Here is a 27,706-nt window from a genome sequence, read left to right on the forward strand (position 1 = left end):
TAAATACTACGCAAAGGAAAACAGAGTAAGAAGAGAGTATTTCTGCTTTAATTAATATATCATATATTGTATGTATATACATACATATACACATATATATACATGTATATATACATGTATATATACATGTATATATACATATATACACATATATACATATATACACATATATACATATATATACACATATATACACACATATATATACATATATATATACACATATATATACATATATATATACACATATATACATATATACACACATATATACACGTGTATGTATATATGTATATATATATACACATACATACATATATACATTCATACATTTACATATATATATATACACATATATATACATATATACACACGTATATATACACATATATACACGTATATGTATATATATACACACATACATACATACATTTACATATATATATATGTACACACACATATAAATACATATAAATATATATATACATATATACACATATACTACATATGTATATACATACATATACACATATATGTACATACATATATACATACTCATATACACACATACATATTTACATATATATTCATATACACACAAATATATATATACACATTCATACATACACACATGTGTATATATATATATTACCATTATCAGGTTATCCCCAAAATTCATTTTTTGATGTCTGTGAACTTTGACCTCATTAGCTGAAAAGTGAATCCCCTCTTCTGTTTCAAAAATATCATGCAAAGTTGATCAAAATAATCCCCTTTGTTCATTCTTGTGTTATGTTGAATACAAACATATAGAAACAAGGAAATGAATACACAACCTCTGCCGGTAGTAATTAAGAGTGGGCATTCACAAACCAGGACTTCACATTTTGGGTGATTTAGGACACAATGGATCCAAATTCTGGTATCCACGTGTGTAGATACCAGGTTTTCACAGGGTCAAGTGATCCAAAATATGCAAAATTCACAAACACTAGTCACTTGCCTTATCATGGGTTAAATTATTAACTACTATTTATGGCGATGAAGGTCTAATCCAGGACAAGGTGAAATTACTAGCCACACCCAGCTCAAATCAAATGGATGCCTACCACCATCAACGGTACTGAAACATGATTCACCGCAGACTCCCCGATGTCCATGAGTTGGAAATATCCAGAATTTTGTCTATACGAAGAAGTGATTTTTTTTAACAATGCGAGTGAGAGCGTGCAAGCAAAATAACTTGTGCATTGTGTTTTAATAGCTTACTTCAATCAGATTACTGAGGCACGTGAGCGACATGGAAGGAGAGAGCCGTGCGTGATGTGATGCCTGTCTGTCACGCTGATTGGTTCATTCAGCAAAAATAGCCAAGAAACTTTCAGTCGGGTCGGGCTTAGATGTATTTACCTTCTGCAACCATCATGCAAGTTATCAATAGTTTCACTCTCAGACAGTCAGGACAGCTTGCGTGATTATTACTCATTTGTTGATTATTTATTATTATTTATTGATAGGGGCGGCCCAGTGGAGCGAGTGGTTAGCGCCTCGGCCTCACAGCTCTGGGGTCCTGGGTTCAACTCCAGCCCGGTACACCTGTGTGGAGTTTGCATGGTCTCCCCGGGTTTGCGAGAGTTTCCTCCGGGTACTCCGGTTTCCTCCCAAATTCCAAAGACATGCATGGTAGGGTGGTTGGACACTCTAAATTGCCCCTTGGTACGAGTGTGAGCGTGAATGGTTGTTTGTTTACTTGCGCCCTGTGATTGGCTGGCCACCGATTCAGGGTGTCCCCCGCCTCTGGCCCGAAGTCAGCTGGGTTAGGCTCCAGCACCCCCCGTAACGCTAGTGAGGATAAAGTGGTTCAGAAAATGGGATGAGACTTGTATGATGACAACAAAACATTGAATTCAATTCAAAGAACGAATCCACCAGTTACAAAAAAAATAAAAAGTACAAAGATAAATAAAACTAATAAACTCACTTTACAGCTAAATATACTAAAGTATATCTTAATACAGTTAAGAAGAAGAATGATGACATTGTGGTGAGGTGCACTGTGTGCAATAATGACTTCAACATGACCCACGGTATAAATGATGATTAAAAAAGGCATATTGAGGTAGGCTACATTTTCAAATCCCATCACCTGCATTTTATTTCTGTAGTTTAACGACTGCCATAAAATTAAGCAAAATGTAACAATAATAATAATACATTTTATTGTAAAGCACCTTCCAGGAGACTCTACATTCAAATATACAAAACGATACAAAAAGCACAGATTAAAAGCAACATCAGTGACACGAGGGAGATATATTAAAAAAAATACAGTAGAGGATCAAGGTGGGTATCATAATTGAAACAAGAATGTAGGCTGAATTAATTTATAAAGTGACAGTTTATTTATTAAATATATGAATTATGTATGAAATTATTATTCATAGGGAGGCCTGGCGCTGAGTGGTTAGCGCATTGGCTTCACAGTGGGGGACCTGGGTTCAAGTTTAGGTCAGTCCTCCTGTGTGGAGTTCGCATGCGTGGGTTTCCTCCGGGTACTCCGCTTTCCTCCCACATTCCAAAGACATGCATGGTAGGCTAATTGGACACTCTAAATTGGCCCTAGGTGTGAGTGTGAATGGTTGTTTGTCGCCTTGAGCCCTGCGATTGGCTGGCCACCGATTCGGGGTGTCCCCCACCTCGTGCCCGCAAATCGGCTGGGATAGGCTCCAGCACCCCCCGCGACCCTTGTGAGGATACAGCGGTAAATGAATGAATGAACGAATTATCCCAAATAATAAGGTATGTTTGGATCTGAGTGTGTGTGTGTGTCGGGGGAGGATTGGCGGGCATTAAAAATCTTGCTAAAATTAGTTATTTGAACTTGGGATGTCTGTCACTGCCATCCCTCCGAGCTGAAAATGGTTTGGCCGTCTACATTTGTCACTGTGATAAATTACTCCAACTCCGCATGCGGGCTGTATACGTGGTTAATAATGAGTATCGATTGGCAGTTTAACTTGAAAGAGGGCGACCTGCGCCATTGGCGTTAACAAATTCATTAGCAAACCACAAAAACCAAACCGATCAAACAATCCAACTCTCCCGATAGCAGACCGAAAAAAGGCCAGGCTTCGACAGAATGAAACGATCTGCTTTTCCTGTCTTGGCATCGTATGGACGAACCGAGACGGTATAAATCGGGCGATAAAAGAGATGAGGTGGGATCGCGGTTCGAAACAAGAACACCAGCCAATGTTTGAAGGACAAAGCAAGAGGTGGTCCAACCTCTGTCTGCTGCTGGTGGTCCCATCGATTAGCGAACGTTAGCCAAGTTAGCTCGCCAGCAGAAAACCTGACAAACCTGTCGCCAAGCTAATGTTAGCCACGTTAGCCAGACACACCGTCTGGGGCATTTTATTGAAATTTTGCCAAAAGGTGCTAAACTGAATAACACGGATTTTGAAGGCACGATTTAAAAGGGGTCGACCAATCGCAGTTTGGGGGATAAAAGAAGCGAAAAAAAGCTCAGTTGCAGCTTGTAAACGCCGTGGCTGAAAAAAATTACTGATGATTGAGTGACAGCTGGTACGAGCACAACGAGGAAATTAGCCCGGTCAGTTATGAAAATATTAGCTAACATCCAAATAACAGACCCCGATTTTCGGGATTTGGGTCCGAGCGCGAGCAAAACACAAACAAGCTCACCTTCGCCGTGGTGTATCCGGATGAAAAAGGACACGCGCCGTGGGTGTGTTTTTGCTGGCCTCGCTATGTTAAACCGAGTCTGGACTCGGCGTGACTTGTTGTTGGTGATGTTTCATGTTAGTAGCGGAGTAGCACTGGCAGCCTTCTCCATTATTCTTCTCCGGGACTCTGCTGCCTTGGCTCGCTGCTGGCTGGTGTGAGGTTCGAACACACCGGATGTAGAAGAACGGCACCGCCCGCTTCCATCGGCACACTTCCAGGTCACACCGATGTGGCTTGCTTTACAGGAATATACCAAGTTGGTTATCTTCTACCACAAAATAATTATTTAATTCACTGTCTTACCAACCATACATTTTTATCGGCTCCCAACGAATGAAAGTAGACAGTCCTCCCAGTCAAAATGCATTGGACGTCAGGCGCCGTCAATGGCACTGAAACCTAAGCATTCTCTGCCAGTCTTCCCAGTTTGAAGGAATCAAATGGCTATTGTTGTCAACAGCAGGCGTTGAGTTAATACATATTATTCTTTTATTAAAAAAAGTTTAGTTTATTAATTTTAGTACTTTTAAATTATATAAAAGGGGAAATCAGCACATAATTTCTAATTGATATTACCTACTACTATTATACACAGATTTGAAAAAAAGTAAAGATTTTATTATAGCACCCTACAATTAAAACCATGCAGAAAAGTTAAGTCTTATATGCTTCAACTGAAAATTAAATTTCATATCATTTTATTTAATGCAATGTTAATTGACACCAAATTCATGTCACTAATCATCATAATCCTGCTTTTTACTGACATTGTATTGATTTTGCTATTACTTTTTTCACAAATCATGAAAAATAAACCGTAAATGAAAATGAATCAATGACAACTAATAATAAAATAATGGAATTATAACGGACTTGGAGTCCACATATAAGGATATTACATTTGTGTCATGTAGGCCAATCTTGTATTATTGCAAATGGGGTTTATAAATGAATGACAAAGGGAGTGGAAGAAGTGGAAAATGAGCAGACCCTACAGATAGAAAGCTGACTTTACCCAAGAACAAAACTCCTCATAGTGCCTACTTTGATGTCACGTGGTTAATGGAAATACTCAAATGGAATAGGGTCAACTCATGCAAACCTGAATTCAGAGAAAACACATGAACGGCCATAGGTTTTACTCAGGTTTGTTTGTAAAATCTCCTAGGGTCTCTTAAAATAGTGCTACATACACAGCCTATTTGGCAAAGGTGTTCACATCAGGGTATTCAAATATTTTCAGATCTGCTTTAAGCTACAGTATATCATAGAGCTTTCTATTTTCCTTTACCAGAGACAGTTTTACAAATAAAAAAATAGATATGACATCACAAATCATTCCCACTTATGGCCCACATAGGGTTTACCTTTTAGGAAAGTGAGAGTAATCACTCGCAAGCACAGGGTGAACATACAAACTCCTCACAAACAGGCCAGAGTTAAGATTCAAAGCCAAGACTTCATAGATGTATGACTGCAAATATACTTCCTAACTTTAAACAACATTGGTGGTGAGATTGAGAAATGACTAAAACTTAAAAAATGCAAAAACACCTTACAAAGCATAACCAAACCATTTATTTTTTTTCCAAACCAACCACCGTTACATAGAGAATTTCAATGTAAACGTGTGCGATAATGCAAAGTGTTTACAAAAGATATAGATACATTTTTATGGAAATACAACAAAGATTAAACCCACAAAAACAGCAGGGAAACTAAAATGCCTTTAGACCGTGTTTTGACCGCATTTAGGTTTTCTGATTTTCTAATTGTTATTGCAGTAATGTGGCAAGCTTACCACCCTGTTATTACAGCAATTAAATGTAGTAAGTGATACACCGCAACAATGCGCTAGAATTTTTAGTCAAACGCCCCTGTCAACAATAGTGGTATATTTTAAAAATGCTTTTCTACTTGTGCAATACGATAAATTGCATCAAAACAATCTGACGTGCACCCATGAATAGGATGGAATGTTTGTCGTACGTCTGACCATACATGTAAACTATAAAAAGTGTTACATTAGTGTAAACATTTACTTGGTTTCAACCAGTAACAAATACATTTTGTATACACACCCCCATACCTACTTAACATTTTTTAATATGAATACCAGTCTCCCTAATCTCTCTTTAATCTCATTCAATGCATTTTAAAGGAAGGAATATAAACAAGGATTTACCCAGTGCATCCATATCAAATAACCGCACAAGATTTGAGAATATAGAAGACGCGCAAATTGGATGGAAGTCTTTTTGTTTCAAAATGTTCCTCTCTGTTTGTGGTAGAGGTCTAGTGTTCAGAAAAGGCAGGTGGGTAGCAAAAAGTGTCCCGCTTTCATTAAGCTATAGCCTTGGCTTCAGGAATAAAAGCCTCCCAAAACTTGATTAGCTGCAGATAGGATGTGAAAAATGACAAGTTGATACACAAAGCATAATCAATTAAAAAAGAAAAGAAACAACCGCTTACCCTTTGCTGAGACTGAAGCATTGCCTCCATATATTTAACAATCTGGGTTTTTAAGTCCTTGGCCTTTTCTTTCTAAAAGTACAAATGACATGAATATTTCAATTTTTTGCTTATTAAAAGTCAAATTTGATACTTCCATGCGCTGTGGACGAAAAAGACAAAATACACAGATGGAAAAAGAATAGGCTTACTTCAAACCGGAGAACCTCCTTGCGTACGGTCATGCCAATCCTGTCGAAATCTCTCTCGTACTGAGTAACTTTAGTCTCCCACTGAAAACACGCACCAAAAACATAGTGAATTCAATCAATGTAATAAGTATATGTTCAAGCATGTCGTTCACACAAAAAAATCCAATCTATTCACTTTAGAAAATGAGTAACATGCATTTTCAAAAGGTGTTCGCTTGTAGTTTATCCGGATGCATAGGTTCATAACAGGAAACTATTTGTAACTATTACTTCGGTGATCTCCTCCTTGGCTTGCTGCAGTTTGTCTGGCTTGTTGGCCCACAGCAGTTTGGCCTCCACCTCTCTCTTCTTCTGGAGTGCACTTTGCGCCTCCTGCCATCTCTGCCACGCCCGCATGCGCTGGTCAAAACAGCCCTGTGGGCAACGTAAAGTGTGCGCGTTTGGTGGACAAAAGCAACGTGACACCAAATACTGATTGGTTTGTATCTTAGAAACTGGTTTGAAAATGGCAAAGTAGTCCTGTGTTAGCATTTCCACACTGGTGAACACTTCTTAACTGACAGTAGACACCACCCATTTGCTTTAAATATGTTTTTTGTGTGTTAAGCACTTGATACATCGAACAGGTGTCTTACCCGCACAGCACCCAGCAAACGGACATAGTCAGCTAGCACTTCAGCAAGTATGAAGAAGTCACTGGAAGCCTGCTCCTGGTGCAGCTGCTCCATCTTGTCTTCTACTTCTGCCAACTGGGACAAGGCCCGGGACAAAGCCGTGTTGTCTTCAGAATTCCCCAGCATGGCCATACTTTTGGCAAATACTGCTGTGTTTCCGCATAGCTCTAATGTCGGTAGGCGAAAACATCATTTCATTCTCATGACACATATGGGAAAACATTTGGGTATAATTTATTTAAAAAAAAAAACTTTGTTGAGCCCTTCTTTGAATTCCTGACAAGAAATGCTGATAAGGCTCACCCTTCCTGTGATTGACCAACGAGTCCACCACAGTATGGAGCTTCCTTAACTGCTGCTCCTCATTCTCTACCTCCTGGAATTTATCCTCAAACCACTGAAAATAAGACAAGACAAGTCTCAAACAAGCCACTAACTCAGATAAGTTAATATACATTAATCCCTCGAATATCGTGATAATCGAAAAATCGTGAAATAGCGCCACCCCTATTATACTTTTTTTTCTTCAGTGCTGTGTCCTAGTAGCAAAAGTGGCTTCCCCTTATGCGTTTCAGCTGGGATTTTCCCATTTTTATGAACTTAAAAAAATAATTATATAATAGCGGAAAAAAATCGCCAAGTAGTGAATTCGTGATAATCGAGGGATTACTGTATTATTATTTCAACTAAAACCCCAGGTAAAGAACTTGCATTGTTGAACAATTTCAGAGCACAAAGATTTCATGGTTTAATGCAGGTCCGTCAGAGAAATAAATTAACGTTTTCAATCTCGCCCTCCTACTTGAAATGAGAACAGCTGCCATAATAATAATGATAACAATAATAAATAATTGCTCTTGTTTGGGACTTATTTTTTGCCGTTGTGGACGTCATCCATGGAGCATACAATTATTTTTTTTTTATGAAGGACAAAATTTACATGGTCCATTCAACTGGCTACGGTGCACAGAGTTCCCCCTTAGCAACAGTGAACTAGACTGATTGGTCTCTAACTGTCCTAAAGCCTCTGGGCAGACAAACCCAAGTTGTAGTTTCACCTTTTACCTGAAGTTTTCCCACAACTTTGAACAAGATAACCAGCAAGAGAAAATGAATTCATAAATGTTGAAGCAGTGAGTAGCAGGACTCCTAATTTATTCTAAGTTTAAAATATATCTTTAGTCTGGGGAGGTGTACAGTACTGCTTGTAAGAAAAGACCGTCTTTGTGTGCTGTATTACTTTAGGACTAACTTAGTGGGCAATGGACGGCGGTATACGTTCATTTGTTGCCAAACCTCTCAATTCAAACGGACTGGATGTCAACTGGTGACAAACTCATTTACATTCACATAAGGAGAAAAAGAGCCACGACTTACAGTGTCAGACTCGTTCATCTTGATGGTCATCTTGTTGACGGCTTCAGATGCCTTATTGATCATTTTAAGAAAGCCAGCTCCACTCAGAGCTTGTGTGTTCGATGCTCTGGGTAACTGAAAAGACAAGCCCACAGATTTACCACCCTGATTCAAATTTCACACTTCCAAAAGAAAAGAGGAAAACAACTGTCACAAGAATGCTCACATCTTCTCTTTCCAAGAACTCTCGCACGTCAGGATCTTGTATCAGCAAAGGGTGAGACACAACTCTCTGGAGATATCTGCCGGGGAAAAAAAGTATACAATGGTGAGAAACAATAACGAGACGATGAAAGCATGCACAACAATGAAGACTGATTACTATATTTACAGTCAAATCTTTTTAATAAAAGCACTGTACAAAACGTGTGGCCTCTTCTTGCCTCTCCAGAGCGGCTCTACGTCTTTCCACAAATTCCACTGATGACGGATCATCCATCCCCACTTTCACTTTGGTCATTCCTGTCCATGAAAATGTCAGTTAATAGGTGGTACCTGGTAATCCGGTTATACCACCCATGTTTTGTTTACATACAGTAACTAACTAAACACAACTTCACTGGAAAAAGCCACAATAAAAAGGTTTAAAACGTTAGATTCTCATTTGTAAAAATATTACTTCATGTTTCAGTGACTTTGTTTATGATCCCATGGCATGCTGTAATCAACAAGGTAGAGTTAAAAGAAGTCTAACATTAACATAAGTAAAATCAAATAACGGCTATAAAGAAAAGTGATATAATTGCATATATACAGAATAGCAATTATAGCTCTAATTTAAAAAGGAGCTAACTGTTTGAGCACACCTCAGATCTTCAAATAAATTGTTGCATAGCTGAGAAACAATAGTTAAATGTTGCCTCAGCCTGCTTGGTTCTTGTCCTTGAAACACATAGCAAACCGGTTCCAGATGACCTGGGACTTCTAGATGTGTTGTAGCGGTCAAGCAAATCAAGCATGTATTTTGGTCCAAGGTCATTATGTGTTCTGTAGACCAGCAGTAAGATTTTATAGTCCCTCCTTTGTTACACCGGAATTCAGGGTAATGATTTAATGACCGTTGTAATACAGACTAGTTTCCTTGTATTTGTAAGGACACTGGCAGCAGCATTCTGTATTAGCTGCAGCATCTGGATCATATTTTTAGTTTAGACCAGTAAATAACTCACTGCAGCAATCCAATCTACTAAAAATTAATACATGGATTGTTTTTAAGTTAAAAAAGGCAAACCGATGCACACTATTTTGATTGCGCAGATCCTCATAGACTAAAGTGAAATAAAAGGTTACAATCAACTGCATCTTAGTGAGAATTTTGGTTAACAGTTCGAAAATTGATAAAGAATTTAAATTTCACAATGGGTAGTAGTGGAGAGAAATGTAAATAAACGCCTATTTTAGGAAGGAGGCATAATAGCTTTATCAGACATTTTTAAACGTCATATTTTAGCCACTAAGAAGCAGTGTTTCAGATTTTACTGCCCGCAGTAAAATGTGCATCTATTTTAAAAAAGGACAAAAACAGATTTCACAGGTATAAAACTTATAAAAGAGAGGTTGCCCATTTAATTACGTTTTATTTGTTTCGAGAAGGCACAAGGTACGTGTGACTGAGATTGCATTTGTCAATGCCTGCGCTTCCAAGATGTGTATTTTTTTTGTGTTTAAACATTATCTTCTTTGAGCTGCCAGGTTTCACATGGTAATTTATACTAAAATCTCTTTTCATTTAAGTCTTTTGATTTGAGCACATTCCCAGCTGTTCTAGATTTTGGGTTGAACAACCGTTAAAATGTGAGCATTCACTGTCAAAGTAAGCAAAGTGCACATTAACACATTTTCTCCTCAGCATTCTATTCTAGGTCAAGAGACCCGGTGGGTGGGAGATCATATTCCATGTATTGGGAAAAACAGTACATGTAGGGTGTTGTTATATTCTAGAGAACACCTGGCCCATACACACTCACCGTCTACCCAAGGGATTGGTCCATATAACATTACAGCGAACCTGGACGTATAATCTCATATTTACTCATTTTACTGCCTCAAATGGCTGCCAATGAGTTGATTGGAGAAACACATTCAGAGCCAGAGGACTTTTTGTTGTTGTTGCTCACTTTCATTTCATTTTCACAGTGCTACCATTGTTAGATTTGGCATCATTTGTTATAAAACAGGTTAAAGTCCCTGTTCCACTTGTTTTGTAGAAAGGTAAGCAGCCATCATGCAATCAGTCTTGAGCATAAATTAATAAGGCCTAGTAATAAACTTTAGTACTAGGTTGATAACTTCGCAATCGTGGCATTATCTCAAATATGTATTAATGTACATTTGTATTTAGGAATACAATCGTTCTTTCAGACCCACCTACAACACTTTTCTCTGGTGGCAATGGAATGATGCAGCCCTGAAGTGACTGTTTGACTGACAGCTTCTCATAAAGTCCCAGGAAGTCACTAAAGCGCCTCCTCACAGAGAAGGTCTTATTCCTGAACATGGACAAAGAGGTCTGGAGGAACACATAAGAAAACTTTGATCTAGTCGTATAACACATTACAAGAAGTTATGAACGTACTGATGCAGAACTACAAACCCTTGTGGATACTTTGTAGGCCACATATGCATTCATACCATCACCTGAGAAAATGGAAACAGAGATACTTACTGAAAATGTGACTTTTGCACTGGCATGAACAGACAAGGAGACACTGACCGACTTTCTCAGGGTTGGTGACAGCAACGTCAACATCAAACGTATCCTTGTCCTCTTCCTCCTCCAGCTGTAATTGTTTAAATCACATCAGTTCCCAATTCTTCAAACACATTGGGCGTTCTCAGCACATACCGAGCGTATCGAGCATGTCGGCAATTAATTGTGTCCAATTTCCTGCAGGGTAGAGGCCTGTACCTGTTCCAAGGAGGTGGTTGGCATGGCCGCAGGGCTCGGCGAAATCGAGGCAGTGGGCCGCGAGCCAGAGGAGCCGCTGAGCTCTTTTCGGGGAGAGCTGTGTGATTTTCCTGTGCTTAGTTGAGCGTCTGCAGGAGCAAAAGGAATCTTTTAAATTCAACTCATCTCGCCAGTGACATTTCCCACCGGGATAGAATTAATACTTATCTAACAAACATAACATAGCACTGTTGTTGTTGTTGTTTATTTGGAAAACTTTGATTTAGTTCTAGCAATGCATCTCCTTAGGTAGCACTAATGAATTCTTTAGCACCATAGGATTGGCAAACAGTAAATGTAATGAATTTGCCAGGCAGACAGAGTTACCACTTATTTGCACCTGGATAATAAAAATTGCTTTTCGTGTGTTGACTTGCCCGAATTACTCAACAAGTGTCAGTAAGGTAGGGACAACCATTTCACAATCAGATCCACACAAACTTTCATGTACAAGTTGTGTTGGCGCACCTTGATATCTAATCGCAGAGTTTAGCCAGTCAGCGAATCACATTCTACGTGGCATATTCAGAAACGCCCCCTATTTTACACTCAGATTTTTATCAAACAACCCCATAGTGTTAGTGTAAATTCACTCTTTACCCAGCCCTACACCACAAGATTAGCTCAACCACTTATCCCTGTTGTGGCAAGTGGTCCCCACCTTCTGCTACTGCTTCCATTTATCCTTCTGCCTCATCTATTTCCTGCATTTTTTCAGATTCTGCTATTAAGACAACAAATTGTAAATTCTCTGTCCTGTTCTGTGTGAATTTTGGAGTTAATTGTGGAAGACAAGTATCAGAATTACAATAGGGTGTAGTCTGCCTTTTGCCCGACGACAGCTGGGTTAGGCGGTATGGAAGATGAATGAATGAATGGAAACATTAAGTTATCAAATTAGTGTCAGTTGAGTCTTGTCAACTTTGTTTCCAGCCGGGATTTTTCAAGTCCACCAGGTGTCAGTATTCAGCAACTCTGTGTCGAAACGATACGTGATGCCACATCGACCCATCACTACTTTACACCAAATATTATTGTTTATAAGCACCGCAGTAAAATTAGATGATCAATACTGTATTAGGGTGAAAACTGTCAATTTGATGATTTATATGGTTTCTTATGAACAGACGAGCCCGTGCTTCAGTAGACTATTCCTGCACGAATGTATATTTGAATGTAAAAGGCTCACCGGCAAACAGGTCGTTGTCGTCGTCCGAGTTGATGCCGTTGGATTGCTTTCCGCTCATATCTCCTCCTCCCTCGGGCCGAGACACCATTCCTCGGCTCACGGATTTACTCTGCACCCCAAAACATAAACCTTGAGTCAAGAAATTCCAAGCCAAAGCCTCTTACAAATATTGTCAAAGCTGACGAGTTGCAGCCCTAGTAGCGGAAGACCACAAGAGGCGAAAAGTTCAGCTGTCACTCAGAGTTTGGCAGCGTGTTTTTCATGACCAAGTGTCCTAATTAGAAAAGAATCCCCCAATTAGCGGTGATGGCAAACACCCGGCTGGCTTTCCAACTAGCTTAGCGTAGCTACATTGCATCTTTTCAGACCGAGAAATGCGTCGTGAAGCACACTTACTTTGTTAGCAACAAAAATATCTTCTCCTTCTTCACTGTCTCCATCTGCCAAATCCGGAAATCCCTCTCCTGGCTCGTCGTTTGCAGGGAAAGGAGGAGGATTACGAGACGAACTGGATGCCATTTTGCTTGCTGTTAGGGATTGATGACGCTGAGGGGAGGGAGACGATAGGAAATTCAAAGAATTGCTAGACTGACCTCTTCTGGTCATAATGCCGCATTACAACGTCACCGTGCTTCAGCAATGCTGTCAAAGTATTAACTCATATAGTGATAGAGACGTCCAATCCGATTTGACAGAGAAAAAAAACCCTTCGAATCCATTTCATTTGTGATGACTGACATTAAATAATTATGTTTCACTGCTATTTAAAGTGGTAGACGTCCAATCCAATTTGACTGGTGAGTCCAGTGAAAACAGATTCGACGTCCATTGCCGTCAATGGCAGCCAAAGGGTTAAACGCTCTTTGCTCACAAGTGTGCACTTATATTTTGTAAGCAAACTTATATACTGCACAGGTATGAATATATGTATATAAATTTAAGGTTATATGTACGTATATATAAATGCTGAACCTAAACCAATTATTTCTATACCACAGTGATTCTTAATAGGTGGCATTGAATTGAATGTTTTTATTGTCATTATACAACTATAATGAGATTTAAATGTGTAAGATTAAAAGCATGTTCAGGTTAGTTGTATAAAAATAAAACAACAGCCATATTTAACGATATTAAACTTTTTGTTTTCATCTACTGTATTTGGGAACAATTTGGGAGTGTAATACCATCTAACTCACTCCATAAATACATTAATGCTCAAACTATGGTTTCTAAAAATGTATTTTAGCGTTGGAAGTCGGAAAATCTGAGTATTCTTCGAGGTAGCACTTGCTATGAAATCTCTCCGATACACTGTAATGAAAAAGAGAAAATGGGCAAAATAAATTAACAAAGGAGTTGATAATATGATTAAAAATGTAATGAGTCAAAATTCTACTTTAGCCCGCAAGTTATGCCAGATCTCAGATCTTAACCCCATTCTTTAAAATGACAATTTTAAACAGCAAGCATCATTTGTAGTGATGCAGCATTACCAAAGGCAACTTGCGACAATTTTTGTGTTCCAAAATGGCAGCATACCAAGTGGCAATGTTCCCTCTAAGCTGCGCGCGTGCGCAATTGCGCACTACTCTCGTCTTCTCTGCGCAGAGCAAATCATATGGTGCGCACAAAATAAAGCAAAATCATGGAAAAATATTGCATATAAATGGAAACTTGACTAACTCAAGTTCAGCAGAAAAGTCATATGAACGAGAATGAGAAGTGAGAAGGACAGATGTGTAAAATACGGTAAAATTTATATCGGATTTGTGCATATTCTAATGGCATTTATGAAGATGTTTTATTCATAGATATTTTTTCATTCATTATCTGAACCGCTTTATTCACTTTATCACTCGCGGGGGGTGCTGGAGCCTATCCCTGCTGACTTTGGGCCAGGGGCAGGGGACACCCTGTATCGGTCGGTGGCCAGCCAATCGCAGGGCACAAGGAGACGGACATCCATGCACACTCAGACCCATACCTTGGGGCAATTTTAGAGTGTCCAATCAGCCTACAATGCATCTTTTTGGGATGTGGGAGGAAAACGGAGTACTCAGAGAAAACCCACGCAGGCCCAGGGAGAATATACAAATTCAACACAGGTGGACCGACCTGGATTTGAACCCAGCTGTGAGGCCAACGTGCGAACCACTCATTCGCCGGACCGCCCATTCATAGATATTAATCATTACATTTTATTATTACTAAATCATTTATGTGTAGTAGACATGCACTTGCTTATGGCAGGTGTGATACTGGTGTGTGCCCATAGCGAGCAATGATGATGTTGCTCACACCACTACTCAGTGTGCTCAGGGAGGTTGTCTTTCTGCCCAGACAAACAAAATATTAGAGGGAACATTGCCAAGTGGGGGCATCGAGATTCAAGCATCTAAGAGATTAGGAGAGAGAAAATATGATGCATTCTGTCTGAACACTTTAAAGTGCATCATCGATGAGTTGAAAAAGAAATGTCCAATTAAAGGCGGACAATGTAAGACTGATGTCAAAAAATCCAACCTGGATCAAAATAGCCCTTTGGTTTGCCAGCAAAGACAACGAAAAATAACGGCAATGTTCCATTTCAATCAGAAAGGTTAGAAAAATATATTAATGTTAGCAGCATATGCAATTTACAAATTTTGTACATTACCAAAAAGTCAATGAGTACATTAGTCTTGTTTTCAAACCTAAAGGGAATAATATTTCATTCAGTAAGAAATTGATAGTATCCACAAAAATGATATTTTTGCTCCATCTATGACTATATCATGAATTTCTTTTGCCACAATGGAGAGAATTAACATGCTTTTCTCAACAACATGTCAGCACAAAGCCAAATAAAATTAAATTCTTTCATTCATCCAGTCTGGGGTGGGCAAACTATTCCACAAAGGGCCTCAGTGGGTGCAGGTTTTTGTTCCAACCTATAAGAGGAAACCTTTCCACCAATCTGGTATGTTAGAAGTACAATCAGTGGATTACTGTCAGGTACTTTTTTGTTTCAGCAGAAACCTCATTGTTTAAACTGTCTGTGTTGGATCGCTTAGAACAAAAACCTACACCCACAGTGGCCCTCCAGGACCGGTTTGCCCACCCCTGATTCCAAACTGTACATGTATAAGTAGTAAAGAAGCTATCTTTGCCCTGGTCAATGGATCCAGATGCAACGAAACATTAGGAAGAAGATGCCAACTTTTACGATACAACACTTGTGTCAAAGTGGTGGCCCGGGGGCCAAATCTGGCCCACCGCATCATTTTGTGTGGCCCGAGAAAGTAAATGATGAGTGCCAACTTTCTGTTTCATGATGAAATTCAAATGAAGATTGTAGATTATTTCCTGTGTTTCCTCATTTTAAATCAACAATTGCAAAATTTTGTACTAATTTGAATGTCCAAAAATAATCTATTGATTAGCACCATCGAGAAAGCTGTCAATTTATTAATCGATTAATTTTGGCAGCCTAGTTGGAAGACATAACGGCCTTCCGGATGTAATCGAAACTACCATGTAGCCTGCGACAAAAAATGAGTTTGACACCCCTGCCATACAGGAAAGTAATGTTGGAAAACTGGAAAATTAACCCCTTTTCAAGGAGAAGTGATGCAATTACTGTCCCTGTCATCAATATCATTTGTGCTTAACATTTGTACCTATTGTTTAAAGCTATCTAATGCATATCCATGTTTTGTTTCTGAATTTGTCCTGACTCATTTAACATTGAGTGAGATTTTTCTGCTTTATTGGTTGATGACCTCATAAATTCTGACTGTGTGAGCAACCAAAAAAAGGATCTGATCTCATCATCAGCTAATGGTGGGACATCCGTTGTAAACACAGATTCAAAACAATAACTTTTCAAGGCTGACAATGGACTTTTAAAATGGAAAAAAATCAGCATAACCTCTGAGAACCTTGTTAGAACATGTTTCTTAAATGTCTAGTGTTAACATTGGGATCATGTAATGAATAATTTAAGTGCAAATCTTGCATATTACTCCTTTCACAGATCATGTCCAAATTGCCTGTCAACTTTTCTGAATGGGCTTCATTAAAGAAACAAAACATATCTCTATATGTACTATATCTTGTCTTTCTGTGTAATTATATATGAGAGAAATCCCCTTGCAAAAATAACAGCTTGACTTGCATTGTGCTATTTGTTGCACACTCAAGTGTAAACTCATGGCACCCAACCACAGATTACTGTCATCAATTTGAGGACTGTGACAAATTGATAAGCTTTGTGGGGCTTTAAAATTTATTTTGAGAACACCTGTAGTAGACTATATTCTATGAAGCAGAAAAACCTGCCACGGTTGTCAAGAAATTACCACAAAGAAGTCAAACGGGCGACATGTAAGAAAAAGGGAAAATATTTTGAAGCCTGTTGGCAAGCATTCATCTTCAGTTTACTAACTCCTACTGCTAAATTTTAAAAATGGAACTAAAGCACCTGCCGAAATGTGAAGTAGCTCGAAAGTTATTTTCTTTAAGGGGAAATTCATTTTTCTTACAAGCCAGGTCTCGTTGGATAGTGTTGAAAAAATAGTTCTAATGTATACTTGGGTCATTTTTCATATATAACATGCAAAAATTGTAATGGTCTTACCCCATTGGCTGCCACTGACAGATGTCCAATCCATGTTAAGTGGGAGGGCTCGCATCGCTGACACCCTTCACCTTCAAATAGATAACTAATACATTTCAATGTACAGAAGAAGGATGAAAAAAGCCACATGATTAGACGTCTATCATCGTAAATGGCTCTGATGGGTAAACATTAAAATGGGAAATCTGCAAAATAAAAACCAGAATTAAAGATGCTCATTCACAATTTGTGGAAAATGTTCCGCCTGAAGGTTCTTTGGTTTGTTTTCCAGACGTCTAAATTAGGGGCTTTTGCATGCATTTTATGCACATTTTTACGGAACAAAAATGCATTGATGCAACAAATATGGTTAAACTAATGAAAGCGATGTATTATAAATTACTACAGCATTTCCATGCTATAAGTATATATATACCAGTATGTTTTTATTTTATCAAATAAAAATCAATACAAATTGGGGCCTGTGATAATGATACAAAGATTTAAAACAACAACAACAACAACATACAAACTAATATTTTTGCCACCACAAACTCAATTATCTGATATCCTAAACTTGAATTTGAAATACTACTTAAACTTAAACTAGGTGACAAATCATTTGTGTCTGGAAAACGTAACGTCAAATTGTGTTGTTGGACTAATTCCATCGAAAACAGAATTTGAATGAGAGAAATTTGTAATTAATTTTCACAAAAATTCAGCTCCTGTAATTCTTCACATGAGGTCTGAGAACACAGAGTGAGTTTGAAAAGTTGTAAAATTTTGTGACATACATACTTGGGGCAAGGCAATGGAGCGCAGGTAATAAAAATATCCTTTCGGCCAATCAGCACATTAATTTGTGTGTGTGTAACATGCCTTAAACATGCCAAATATTAAGTGAATAAATAATGTTTTTCCACATAATTACCAACTTTTCCAAGGGAAATGACCAAACTTGGAGGACAAAGGTGCAGTTTTAGCAAGATTTTGTCAAGAAAAATGATGCGAGTCAAATTTTTCGTGGTGAATGGCAGCTTTCAAATTGATTTTTTTCACAGTAAGTTTTCCATGCAACAATTCAAACCAATTTTAAATGACGGGATTCAGATAGTTTTGTATTTCAACTGTTCAAAATCAAGTTTAGCATTTGCAGTTTCTGATGGCACAAATATCAGCCCATAAAATAACTCCACAACTTCCAAGTAAAGACAAACAAAACACAGGAAAAAAAAAAAGGTGTTGTGTTCACATTCAGACATTGACATCCAGTTATCTGTATGCATCTTGTTAAGCGAATCATCTCGACTTGATTGATTTTTTTTCTAAACAGCCAAAAAAAAAAAATAGGAATGAGACTATTTCGGATGTAGGTATTGTTCAACAAAATTGGTAAACAAATAATGTATTATTGTAATTAGATTGACTGCAACCAAAGGCAATTTCACAACTAATGAATGATTTTCTAGGGTTCCCCCTGTGAATTGCACAGCCTTGCAATATTTCTTCCCCCCACTTCAAGAGTTCTCATATAATGAATGATACTGTGCATGTACCGACTGCAGTATCCATTGCCACAACAATGGCATACCGGTTGTCATCTTCTCTGCCTTTTCTATACGTGAGGAAATAAAACAATGAGAAACGTTTATTTTGTTAGTATTCATAATAGTTTGTATACACCAATAAAAATAAAAAAAACACAATTTTTCCCCCAATGTTGTCTTAAAAATCCACAGATTTTCCTACATAAATCAAAGAAAGCTCTGTACACCAACAAGCAACAACATCATTCCTCATCATGAGATGCAAAGTCCCGCTCGGCCGCTCAAAATTTTAACTCTGGAGCGGGAAAAAACGATAACGGGAAATCAACATTTAAAAACAAGACCAGCTGCCTGCCGCTTTACCTATGTGACACTACATTACACAAACAGCATTTGATATTCAAAACACAAGTACAGTGGTACCTCGTCATACGACCGTTCGTCACACGGAATGCTCGTCTTACGGGGGAAATTTCGATCGAATAATTCGCCCGTGATGCGGTCAAAGTTTCGTCATGCGACCAAGCCAGGTTGCCATGGCATTTTTTTTGGCATATCTTTCGTGTATAACAATATTTACGAGCACCGGATGAGCTATTCAGACCAGGAAACGCACAACGCGCATGCGCGGTGAAAAGAGGGCTTTCTGGGTAATGAAGTATACTCGTGCTCGCAAAAGTATCCCCGGCAGCAACTCTATCATAGGCGCCGTTCGATGGGACGCGAACACAGATGCTACAAGCTAAAAGGAGCCGCTAGCCAGCGCCCTGTAGCTCCCATGAGAAATCCGACTCGGATCGCTGCCGCCTGTGCGACGAGGAAACAGAGTCGTCTGAACACTTATGGCTCCGCTGTCCGGCCTTAATGACCGAACGCTACCATCGCGGCTTGGGCAACTCCCTGGATGAACTTATCCGTGTTCCAGTGGCAGCCCTAGCGCTGCTGAGGGTAATCCTCAGGCGCCTGAGGTGAAAAAGAAGAAGAAGAAGAAGAAGAAGATGAGCAGCGGGGCGATCGCTGATAAGACTGCTTGCTGCTCGTTGGCAAGTGGTCGTGCGTTCTCCGATTGTGAGGACATTTGTGTGCATCATTTTCGGAATATTTTGAAGGGAATAGTACGACAGCAAACAGCCCATCGATAGCGAACGTGAGGGTGGAGTGTTTGTTCTGTTTACGAGTGCGTTGTGTGGAGGGAAAAAAAAAACGAAGCCCCTCTCCCCTCGGCGAAATCCGGCCAATTTTAGTTAGATTAAACACTTTATTTCTATTAAACCACTCGTTATTTATTACTTTGTCAATATATGGCGAATTATAAGAAATAAAACATTTTTTTTCAATCCAATATCCTGTTTCTGGTGTTTTTTTCAGAGAGTTGGAACGAATTAAATTGTTTCCCATTCATTTCAATGGGAAACTTTACCTCGAGTTACGAGTAACTTGTCATACGAGCTCAGTCCCGGAACGGATTAAGCTCGTATCTCGAGGTACCACTGTAATGTAAGAAATGTACTTTCCAAAAACCATGAAAAAGTGCAATACAGGTTCAACTGTTAACAACTCAATAGATGATTTCCCAAATGGAGTCTGGTCCTTTTTTTCTCTCTCTCCCCTGCTTTGTTTTCAGTCATAGGTTAACCCCCCGCCATCCAAAAAAAAAGATGTGTCCATCAAAATCTCTTACTATTGACATTCATGACGATGGACAATTGTGAAAAATATCACAAAAGTAGAGAATGCAAAAATGGCAAAATTTCTTTGGGTAACAGAATGATAGGAAAGTAGACTTGACATCAGGTTTGTGAATAGGATTTTTTTTTTCTTCATCCCAAAATGATGATGCACATAATAAAGTCGGTGGGATTCCCATTCTAAAGGCCAACATGGGTATGTTGTGCCATAGAACCATTGTGTTGTCTAAGGGGCCCTAGAATGAAGTTTAAACTCCACAAAACACACATTCACATACATTGAATAGAAAAGACAACTTGTTTGTTGCACGCGATTGTTTGACTGCAATGTAAGGGTGTGTGTCAGGGAGGGAAGGAGCTTGGGAAAGAGGATGACGGCACCCTGAGTCCGAGTCACCTCCACCTACCGACATGGCGGTAAGGCTTTTAGAAGGGAGACCCCCCCTGGAAAGAAAACTTTCAAAATGTTGTAAATCCTTTGTGTCACTTGTATCCCAAATAAAACAATAAGATCATTTCAAAATAAAAATCAAATATGTACACGTCGAGAAGGATATGTGTGTAAAAAATAAAAATAAAGAATACAATTAGGTAGAAAACAATAGAAAATAGAAGGGTATGCACACATAGATGACTAAATGTTGGAATAATGTTGGCTTGTAAAGAAGGCGGCTTTGCCAATGTTCACGTCACTGAAACGTCCCATTAGATATACAAAATGCACAAAAGAAACACGAAGAGACCTCATGGACCAAGTCCAGCATGTTGTCGGACAAGACGCGCATTGTCATGTGGCACCGAACGAAGAAAAAAAACAAACATCTGTTTGCATTTTTGCTGAGGAAGTGGGATTCACAATCTTTTGACCGAGTTCATTGTCTCCCAGACCTTCATTAAAAACATGAAGCGTCTTACACTTTGCTTCCCTCCAATGGCCATCTCCTTCCTGAGACTGAGAAAGGTGAGCCGGAAAAAGTTCCTAGGAGTTTTTTGTTTGTTTGTTTTGTTGCAGGGCGAAGTTTGTTTGCTTGTTTTTTTTTTCCTGGAGGGGGGGGGGCACAGAAGTCATTTTGTGTCCAAGGGCCACTTGCTCCCAAAGGTTTGTTTTTGTTTACTTTCCCGTCCCAATAGTTGTAACTGTGAGGTGTACGATGCATATGCGTGCGTGTGTGTATGTGTGGACGCTCATGGCGCTGTGGTGATGGCGTTGAGGTCCTTCATGAGACCTTCCAAGTGGGCCATCTCCTCAGTCAGCTCGTCGGGCTCGTAGCTCTGAGGGAGAGGAACAGGGTTACTGCGGGGGGCGGGGGAGGGGTGCAGGGAGGCAAGCACCTGGAGGAGGGAGGGGGAAGAAGAGGAGAGGGTCAGTCAGGGACCTTTCACAGGGGGGTTAAATGGGTGGGGTGGGGCGAGCTGGGGGTATGATGGCTCAATGGTACTGAAGCAGTGGAGGTGGGTAACATGACCAGAAAGGGAAAAAGAAAGCAAAGTAAAGCAGCAGTAGTCATTCCAAATGTGAGTTTTGTCATGATCAGCCATTAAAAAAAAAATGTTAATGGGTTGACAAAGTACAGCCAGCAAAGAGGGTGGTAAATGAAGTTAAGAAGAGAAAGAGAGAGGAAATAGAAAATGTGGTTAAAATCAAAGTACATCTGAAGCTAATTCTACAATTCGGTGCCCAAAGAAAATCTGACATGGATTCGGAAGCAAAGTATGAACATTCCCATTTCTAGCACATCCATTATCAGACACTTGAATATTGAGCACCAATGAAGGCTGTCTGAAGTGTTACGGGCAGCCAGTGCGAGCACCTATACTCACGCTATCGACATCTTCCAACATCTTGCTGGTCTCGGGGACGTCGGGGGCGTTGGGAACATTGACCATCATGGGTGTTCGAGTCCTTCCTAGGGTCCCGATGCAGGCCGTTTTGACCACGTGGGGATGTGACGGAGGCCCTGATTCGGACGATGACATCAAAATTCATTAGCGCCAAGCTGTGCCAATCAAATTTCCAAGTATTGTGCAGATGTGCCCAATGTTAGAAGAATTTAGAAGCATGATGAGACAGCTGGCACTCACCAGTCTGAGCCAGCAATGGAGTGCTAGGCAGGGGAGGAGACTCGAAGCAAGGGTGACTCGAAGCTGGCACGGCTGGCACGGCAAAGCTCTTCAGAGGGTGAGCGTGGGCATGTGGGTGGGCCGAGCGCAGGGGCGGCAAGTTGCTGGTGTAGCAGGACTCCTCCTCTGTGGTGGTGGAGCCATGATAGCTGCCCTCAGGGTCGGCAAGGATCTCTGAGGGGCAGGAGGCCTGCGAGGACGAAGCGGCTGGGGGAAGAGGCTCTGAACAAGGTGTGTTCCTCACCGATTCTGGTGGGGAGAAGAGGAGGGTGAGGAAAGACCAATGACCATGCAGTGTTGGTTTATTATATCCAAACAATAAGTAATTCCACAGGTCCCGAACAATGAATTCATATTCCACTGTACTGTCATACTAATGAAATTAACATCATTTCTTAAAAGGGAAAAAGAAATATAAGTTGTTTTTCACTCTAACCAAAAATGGCTGTATTTTTTGTGGCCACTGTCTTTTATTATGCTTTTCACGAATCACATATACTGTAAATTTTATATGATGTAGCCTTGCAGTCAGTCGATGAAATGTGCCTTAATAAATAAATTAGTATTTTGAACTGGAATAGTTGATGGTACAAGTGATTTTAAAGTTTATATATGTAATAAATTTTATTTTATTTATTTAAAAAATGACACAAAAAAAAACAACAGCAGGAAATTACCACAAATCTATGCGGCTAGAACAGTCACATAATAACCACACACACTAAATTTTCTACGACTCTCAAAAAGATCCACACATTTGAGTGAGTGTGGATTTCAAATGGAGAGCACATGTGCGTTAGACTATTCACACACGCACACTTGACTTGTGTGTTTTGTGTCAGATGTGTTTACAAATCCCGTAAAATGTGCGTGTGTTTCTTGTCAGATTTTTACATCGAAAATGTGCGCATGTGTTATGTGTCACATGTCTATGTGTGTTCATTATGAGACTGTTCTAGCTCCATACAAATCTGGCTTCCCAAATCAGGCCATATGTTGTTCTCTACTTTCTACCACCTCCCTTTGCCCAAATCATTACCACTTTTAAAACCGCTCATGTTGTGAAGCAACAGCTGGTGCTACGAGTTTAAGCACGGTTATTTGCATAGTGGACTTCATGAACTCATGCCTGTGGTAGAAACGAGAAAACCGATGAAGCGGCGAACAGAGGAACGGTAGAAAAGTGAGCTGTGAAGGTGAAAACATGCTTTGGGATTAAAAATGAGTGAATGAACACCGCAGCTTTGTCCTCTTATGTCATTCCGTCGCTGAGCAGCACGGGGCAGTGTCTCACCTGTAGAGTCCACCCTCTCTAGATGGGAGGTGGGGCTGCAGGCATACGAGCGAGGGTGCCCGCCGCCTTGGTGGTAGAGGTAGCTGCGTGTGGGTGACGCCAGGCTGCCCATGTGATAATGGTGCTGATGATTATCGAGGGAATGGATGGGATGAGCACTAATTACAGCTGTGGATTCAAATGGACATGGAGTTTTATCGTGAGAGAAAGCTGATGATGAAGGATGTGGATGTACTGCTCCTCACACATACACACACCCACTCGCTTACTTTCATACTTTGTCTAGGATAAAATCATCCACGCCAAATTCATTGCACCACAAGATGGCAGACATCGTGGCGCTCCCATTTGTACCTTTTCGCAGAGCCAGCTCGCTAGCCATAAGCAATAACAAGCTCACTGATCACACACATTCCGACACACCTGTGCTCATACACACTTACGCTGGGGTGGCTGTGCATCAAAAGGCATCATCATTTTAGGCCTCATCCCTCGCCGGCTGGCAAGGGTCGACATGCTGTCTTCTGATTCATGGCCTAAAAAGTATGGCGGAAACCAGCCAATCAGAGAGTGCTGCAACTCTGCCCTACTGAGAGATCAATCCATTCTATACTTTGGCTCCTTAAAAGGTGTGTTTGGATCATTTTTTTCACCTAACATTGGGTAGATGCTCGGAGGTGATCATTGGATCTAAATCACCTTTGATGCAAGAAAATATAGCAAGTATGATATGTATGAGAGGCATGCATATGAATGGCATGATGACAAAGAAAAGCTTATTTTCATCCTCAATTGGGCACTCCTTTAACTAATTGGTTGCCATTGACAGCACTAGATGTCCAATCCATTTTTAATCAGACAGGTCTGCCAGTCAAAGTCTAGCACCGTCAATGCCTTGAAAGATGAGCGGTAATAGCCAGGCCCCCCAGTTAAAATGAGTAGGACATCCATTGTTGACAGTGGTTGACAAAGAGTATTATTAAAATAATCCAATCAACTTCAGAGTGTAAATGTGGCCCAAATCAAAATCTGTATTTTTTCCAATGGATTTTTGGTGATCCTTCAAAAATCAGGTCCTTCCCCCAATCATTTACTTATTTATTACCTATTTATTTATGTCTAAAATGTATTTTCCTGTGTCTGTATTCTCACCCTGTGACAGTGAAATTTCCCGAATACGGGATGAATAAAGTTATTTAATCTAAAAAGAATATCTCTAAATAAAACCAACAAGCTAATGTCTAATTCATGTAAAATTCCCATAAAATTCAACGAACTGGTATGATCCCCCACAAACTGACCACGATAGGAGTTTCGCCTCTGTTGCAGGTGGGCGTTGCTGTCCATGCCACTGTCAGCTGGAGTAATGTCTTGGGAAGTGCGGGGGATGGGTGTTTCAGTCATGACCGGGTTTGGCTCTGGTGACTTGTCCATTGGTTTGAGCTCCAGCCGCTCATGGTGGATCCAAAGATCAGGCGGTTTCAGGTCCTTGGAGTTGCTTTTGTATTTGTGTGAGCCGTTAGAAGACTTGGAGGCTGCCCGCTTCCTGTGTGAAATCAAAGGGAAGGATAGTGACAATGATCTCATGCCTAGAAAGGCCACCAGACCATAAAAACCGAGGCCGAAATAAAGAGCAAAATAAATGACATGATAAAAACTGACATTAGCTAGCGGAGACATATATTTTTCTTTAAGTCAATTGAGAATTTTGAATTCACTAGAGCTCTTCATGAAATTAGTAGAATTCGATTTGTCTAGTCACATGGAAACTAAAATAATTAATTGACTGCCATTGACACCAATAGACAAGCCAGAGTTGCTAAAAAACAACAACCATTTTTACATTAACCTGGCATATTACCATTTTCAACACTCATTGGCAGTGAAGGAGTTAAAAAGCTGAGCCAGGCAGAAGAGCGCAGTGAATTCAGTGATTTAAGGTATTTACAGACACGGGGGGAGAAATGAAACAGCAAAAAGCTCACCTGTCATGGCCTTTACTTACTTTTTCTGGTGTGAAGTGGTCCGCCGTGTGCACAGGAAAGCCCCCACAACCACCAAGATGATGGTAAAAGCTCCCACTGAGATGATGATGACGATGACAAGGGTGTGAATTTCACTGTTTCCCATCCCGGATTTTCCTTAAAAAAACAACAACAAAAAACACTGGTCACTTAACATGTGAAACTTTGAAGGATTACACATGCAAAAGCTTACATAACAAGAGAGCATTTGACAAACATTTTTTTTCTAAGTCATTGGTGTGAATTCCTGTTCCAATAAAGCTATCCATAAAAGTTCTCATGGCTTGGATGAAGCCAAGGACCCCTAAGATGGTGCAAAGTGCATTTTCAATTTGCAGGATCCAAGTAGGAAGGTCATTTTGTAAGACCAGCAAACATTACTTCTGTACAATTAGACCAATTTAATCTAAAAAATAAAAAATAAAGTCCAAACACAACTACAATTACAGAAGCTTTAGTCTGAGGGTCAAGCAGAAAGAAATCTTACCAACTGCTGATCCAGGATCCAGGGGAAGTTGGTTGCCTGGAGGTCCAGGCTTTGATGGAAGATTTGAAGCTGACAGTGGAAACAAAAAGATGTTTCATGTTTCAAATTAATTACACAGTCTTTGCATTATTATATAGCCGTATTATGGTCTTATCATATCACATTTCCCACTGCCTCTTGGACGTGAACGGCTATGCATGGACGTGAAACGTGATACACGCAAAAGCCAAAGTTTGATCCAGCCCAGAAGTTTGACATTTTTGGAGCAGAGTCTGCAGTGTGCACAGAAAGATGAAGTGTGAAGGGGGTTTACCTTGGTCATTAGCCATTTTGTCAGAGGATTCAGCTTAAGGACAGCAGAGAGGGGAAAAAGAAAGAGAAATAAAAACAAAAGCAGGTTATCGCAAAAGAACAGCGTGAAACAGAAACAGTGCAAGAAAAGCCTGGAAGAATTGGAAGGCAGTAATAATTAAAATTAAGTCAAGTTAGGAAAAAAGCCAAGACAAGCTGATAAATAATTTTAAAAAAGTTGAATGAAAATCGTAGCACACAACTGATTTTAAGTCCTGTTATACTAGACAAGACTAGATAAGATGCAAACAATTGGGAGATGTGTGCACATCAGTGCGAAACTGGAAGTTGAAAGAAATTTTCATTATGTAGTGGAACAAAATTATATACATGTACCCGTCCCCTAAAAGGGATTTAATTTGTACTCATGAAATTTAAATTTTTGGGTCAGTCATTATATATTTTAATGAGATCTATTAAAATGTAACAGACTATATTAAATGTGTTTTGATGCAGTTTGAGTGTGATTAATTTAACATTTTTTTATTTTTATACTGAAGAGGTGAATGCTAGGGCAGATTAATCTTTCATTTGGCAGAAATACTAAATCAAACGCTAAACATTAACAGGAATGCAGACAATGCAAAGAATGTAACCGTGAAATATAAAAATAAAGTGACACGAGGTACCTACTACACAAAAAGGGGTATTCTGGAGAAAAGCAACATAGACTTGAAATAGACTATTCATACTACTACAAAATCAAGTTGGAACGCTTCACACTAATTGATCTGATTGCTTTGTGTGCAGTTGTTTTGGACAGCAACTTCAAATTTAACAATAAAATCTCAATGTGCAGTTGATAAAATACAAAAAAAAAACAATTTCTTTTTTTACTGTACCTTACAATAAGCAACTAACTATTAGTTTAACACTCTGGTGTTTCCATAGTGTCAACAACTTAGGAAGCCACACCTCTACTTTGAGCTCCGATAAAATTGTTGGTTACTAGAAA

At 39.6% G+C, this 27,706-nt stretch overlaps 4 protein-coding genes across 21 annotated transcripts in view; 1 reads left to right on the forward strand and 3 right to left on the reverse strand.

The window, feature by feature from the left end:
* csnk1g1 (casein kinase 1, gamma 1) overlaps positions 1-4,084 on the reverse strand; it is a 31,715-nt gene extending 27,631 nt beyond the window's left edge. For 2 of the 4 annotated variants that reach the window (XM_077624095.1, XM_077624072.1), the window contains exon 1: positions 3,706-4,082. The gene's annotated coding sequence lies outside the window, so the exon portion shown is untranslated. Of the gene's footprint in view, positions 1-3,705 lie in introns of all 4 variants that reach the window. The other 2 variants (XM_077624087.1, XM_077624079.1) reach the window with 2 other exon arrangements.
* The window catches only part of rbpms2a (RNA binding protein, mRNA processing factor 2a), a 168,958-nt gene that overhangs the window by 68,026 nt on the left and 73,226 nt on the right, over positions 1-27,706 (forward strand). The gene's annotated exons all lie outside the window — the stretch shown is intronic.
* On the reverse strand, positions 5,303-17,401 carry LOC144068918 (sorting nexin-1-like). Its single transcript, XM_077593849.1, has 16 exons — positions 17,258-17,401; positions 13,033-13,182; positions 12,637-12,745; positions 11,409-11,536; positions 11,214-11,280; positions 11,094-11,137; positions 10,868-11,009; positions 8,884-8,962; positions 8,667-8,742; positions 8,462-8,575; positions 7,388-7,481; positions 7,046-7,251; positions 6,681-6,824; positions 6,411-6,491; positions 6,220-6,291; positions 5,303-6,141 (listed from the first exon to the last, which is right to left on the reverse strand). The coding sequence occupies exons 1-16, from the start codon at positions 17,384-17,386 to the stop codon at positions 6,091-6,093; spliced, it is 1,686 nt and encodes a 561-aa protein (XP_077449975.1). The 5' UTR covers positions 17,387-17,401; the 3' UTR covers positions 5,303-6,090.
* Positions 18,875-27,706, reverse strand: part of neo1a (neogenin 1a) — a 188,710-nt gene continuing 179,878 nt past the window's right edge. For 5 of the 13 annotated variants that reach the window (XM_077591592.1, XM_077591602.1, XM_077591647.1 and 2 more), the window contains 9 exons: positions 26,714-26,746; positions 26,401-26,469; positions 25,895-26,030; positions 25,191-25,435; positions 24,333-24,425; positions 23,890-24,057; positions 22,557-22,844; positions 22,296-22,432; positions 18,875-21,806 (listed from right to left, as the gene is read on the reverse strand). In XM_077591592.1, coding sequence (XP_077447718.1) covers positions 21,660-21,806; positions 22,296-22,432; positions 22,557-22,844; positions 23,890-24,057; positions 24,333-24,425; positions 25,191-25,435; positions 25,895-26,030; positions 26,401-26,469; positions 26,714-26,746 — 1,316 coding nt within the window. In that variant the 3' untranslated portion in view covers positions 18,875-21,659. Of the gene's footprint in view, positions 21,913-22,295; positions 22,433-22,556; positions 22,845-23,889; positions 24,058-24,332; positions 24,426-25,190; positions 25,436-25,894; positions 26,031-26,400; positions 26,470-26,713; positions 26,747-27,706 lie in introns of all 13 variants that reach the window. The other 8 variants (XM_077591700.1, XM_077591692.1, XM_077591628.1 and 5 more) reach the window with 6 other exon arrangements.

Source organism: Stigmatopora argus, chromosome 2, assembly GCF_051989625.1.
Source record: "Stigmatopora argus isolate UIUO_Sarg chromosome 2, RoL_Sarg_1.0, whole genome shotgun sequence".
NCBI lineage: Eukaryota > Metazoa > Chordata > Actinopteri > Syngnathiformes > Syngnathidae > Stigmatopora > Stigmatopora argus.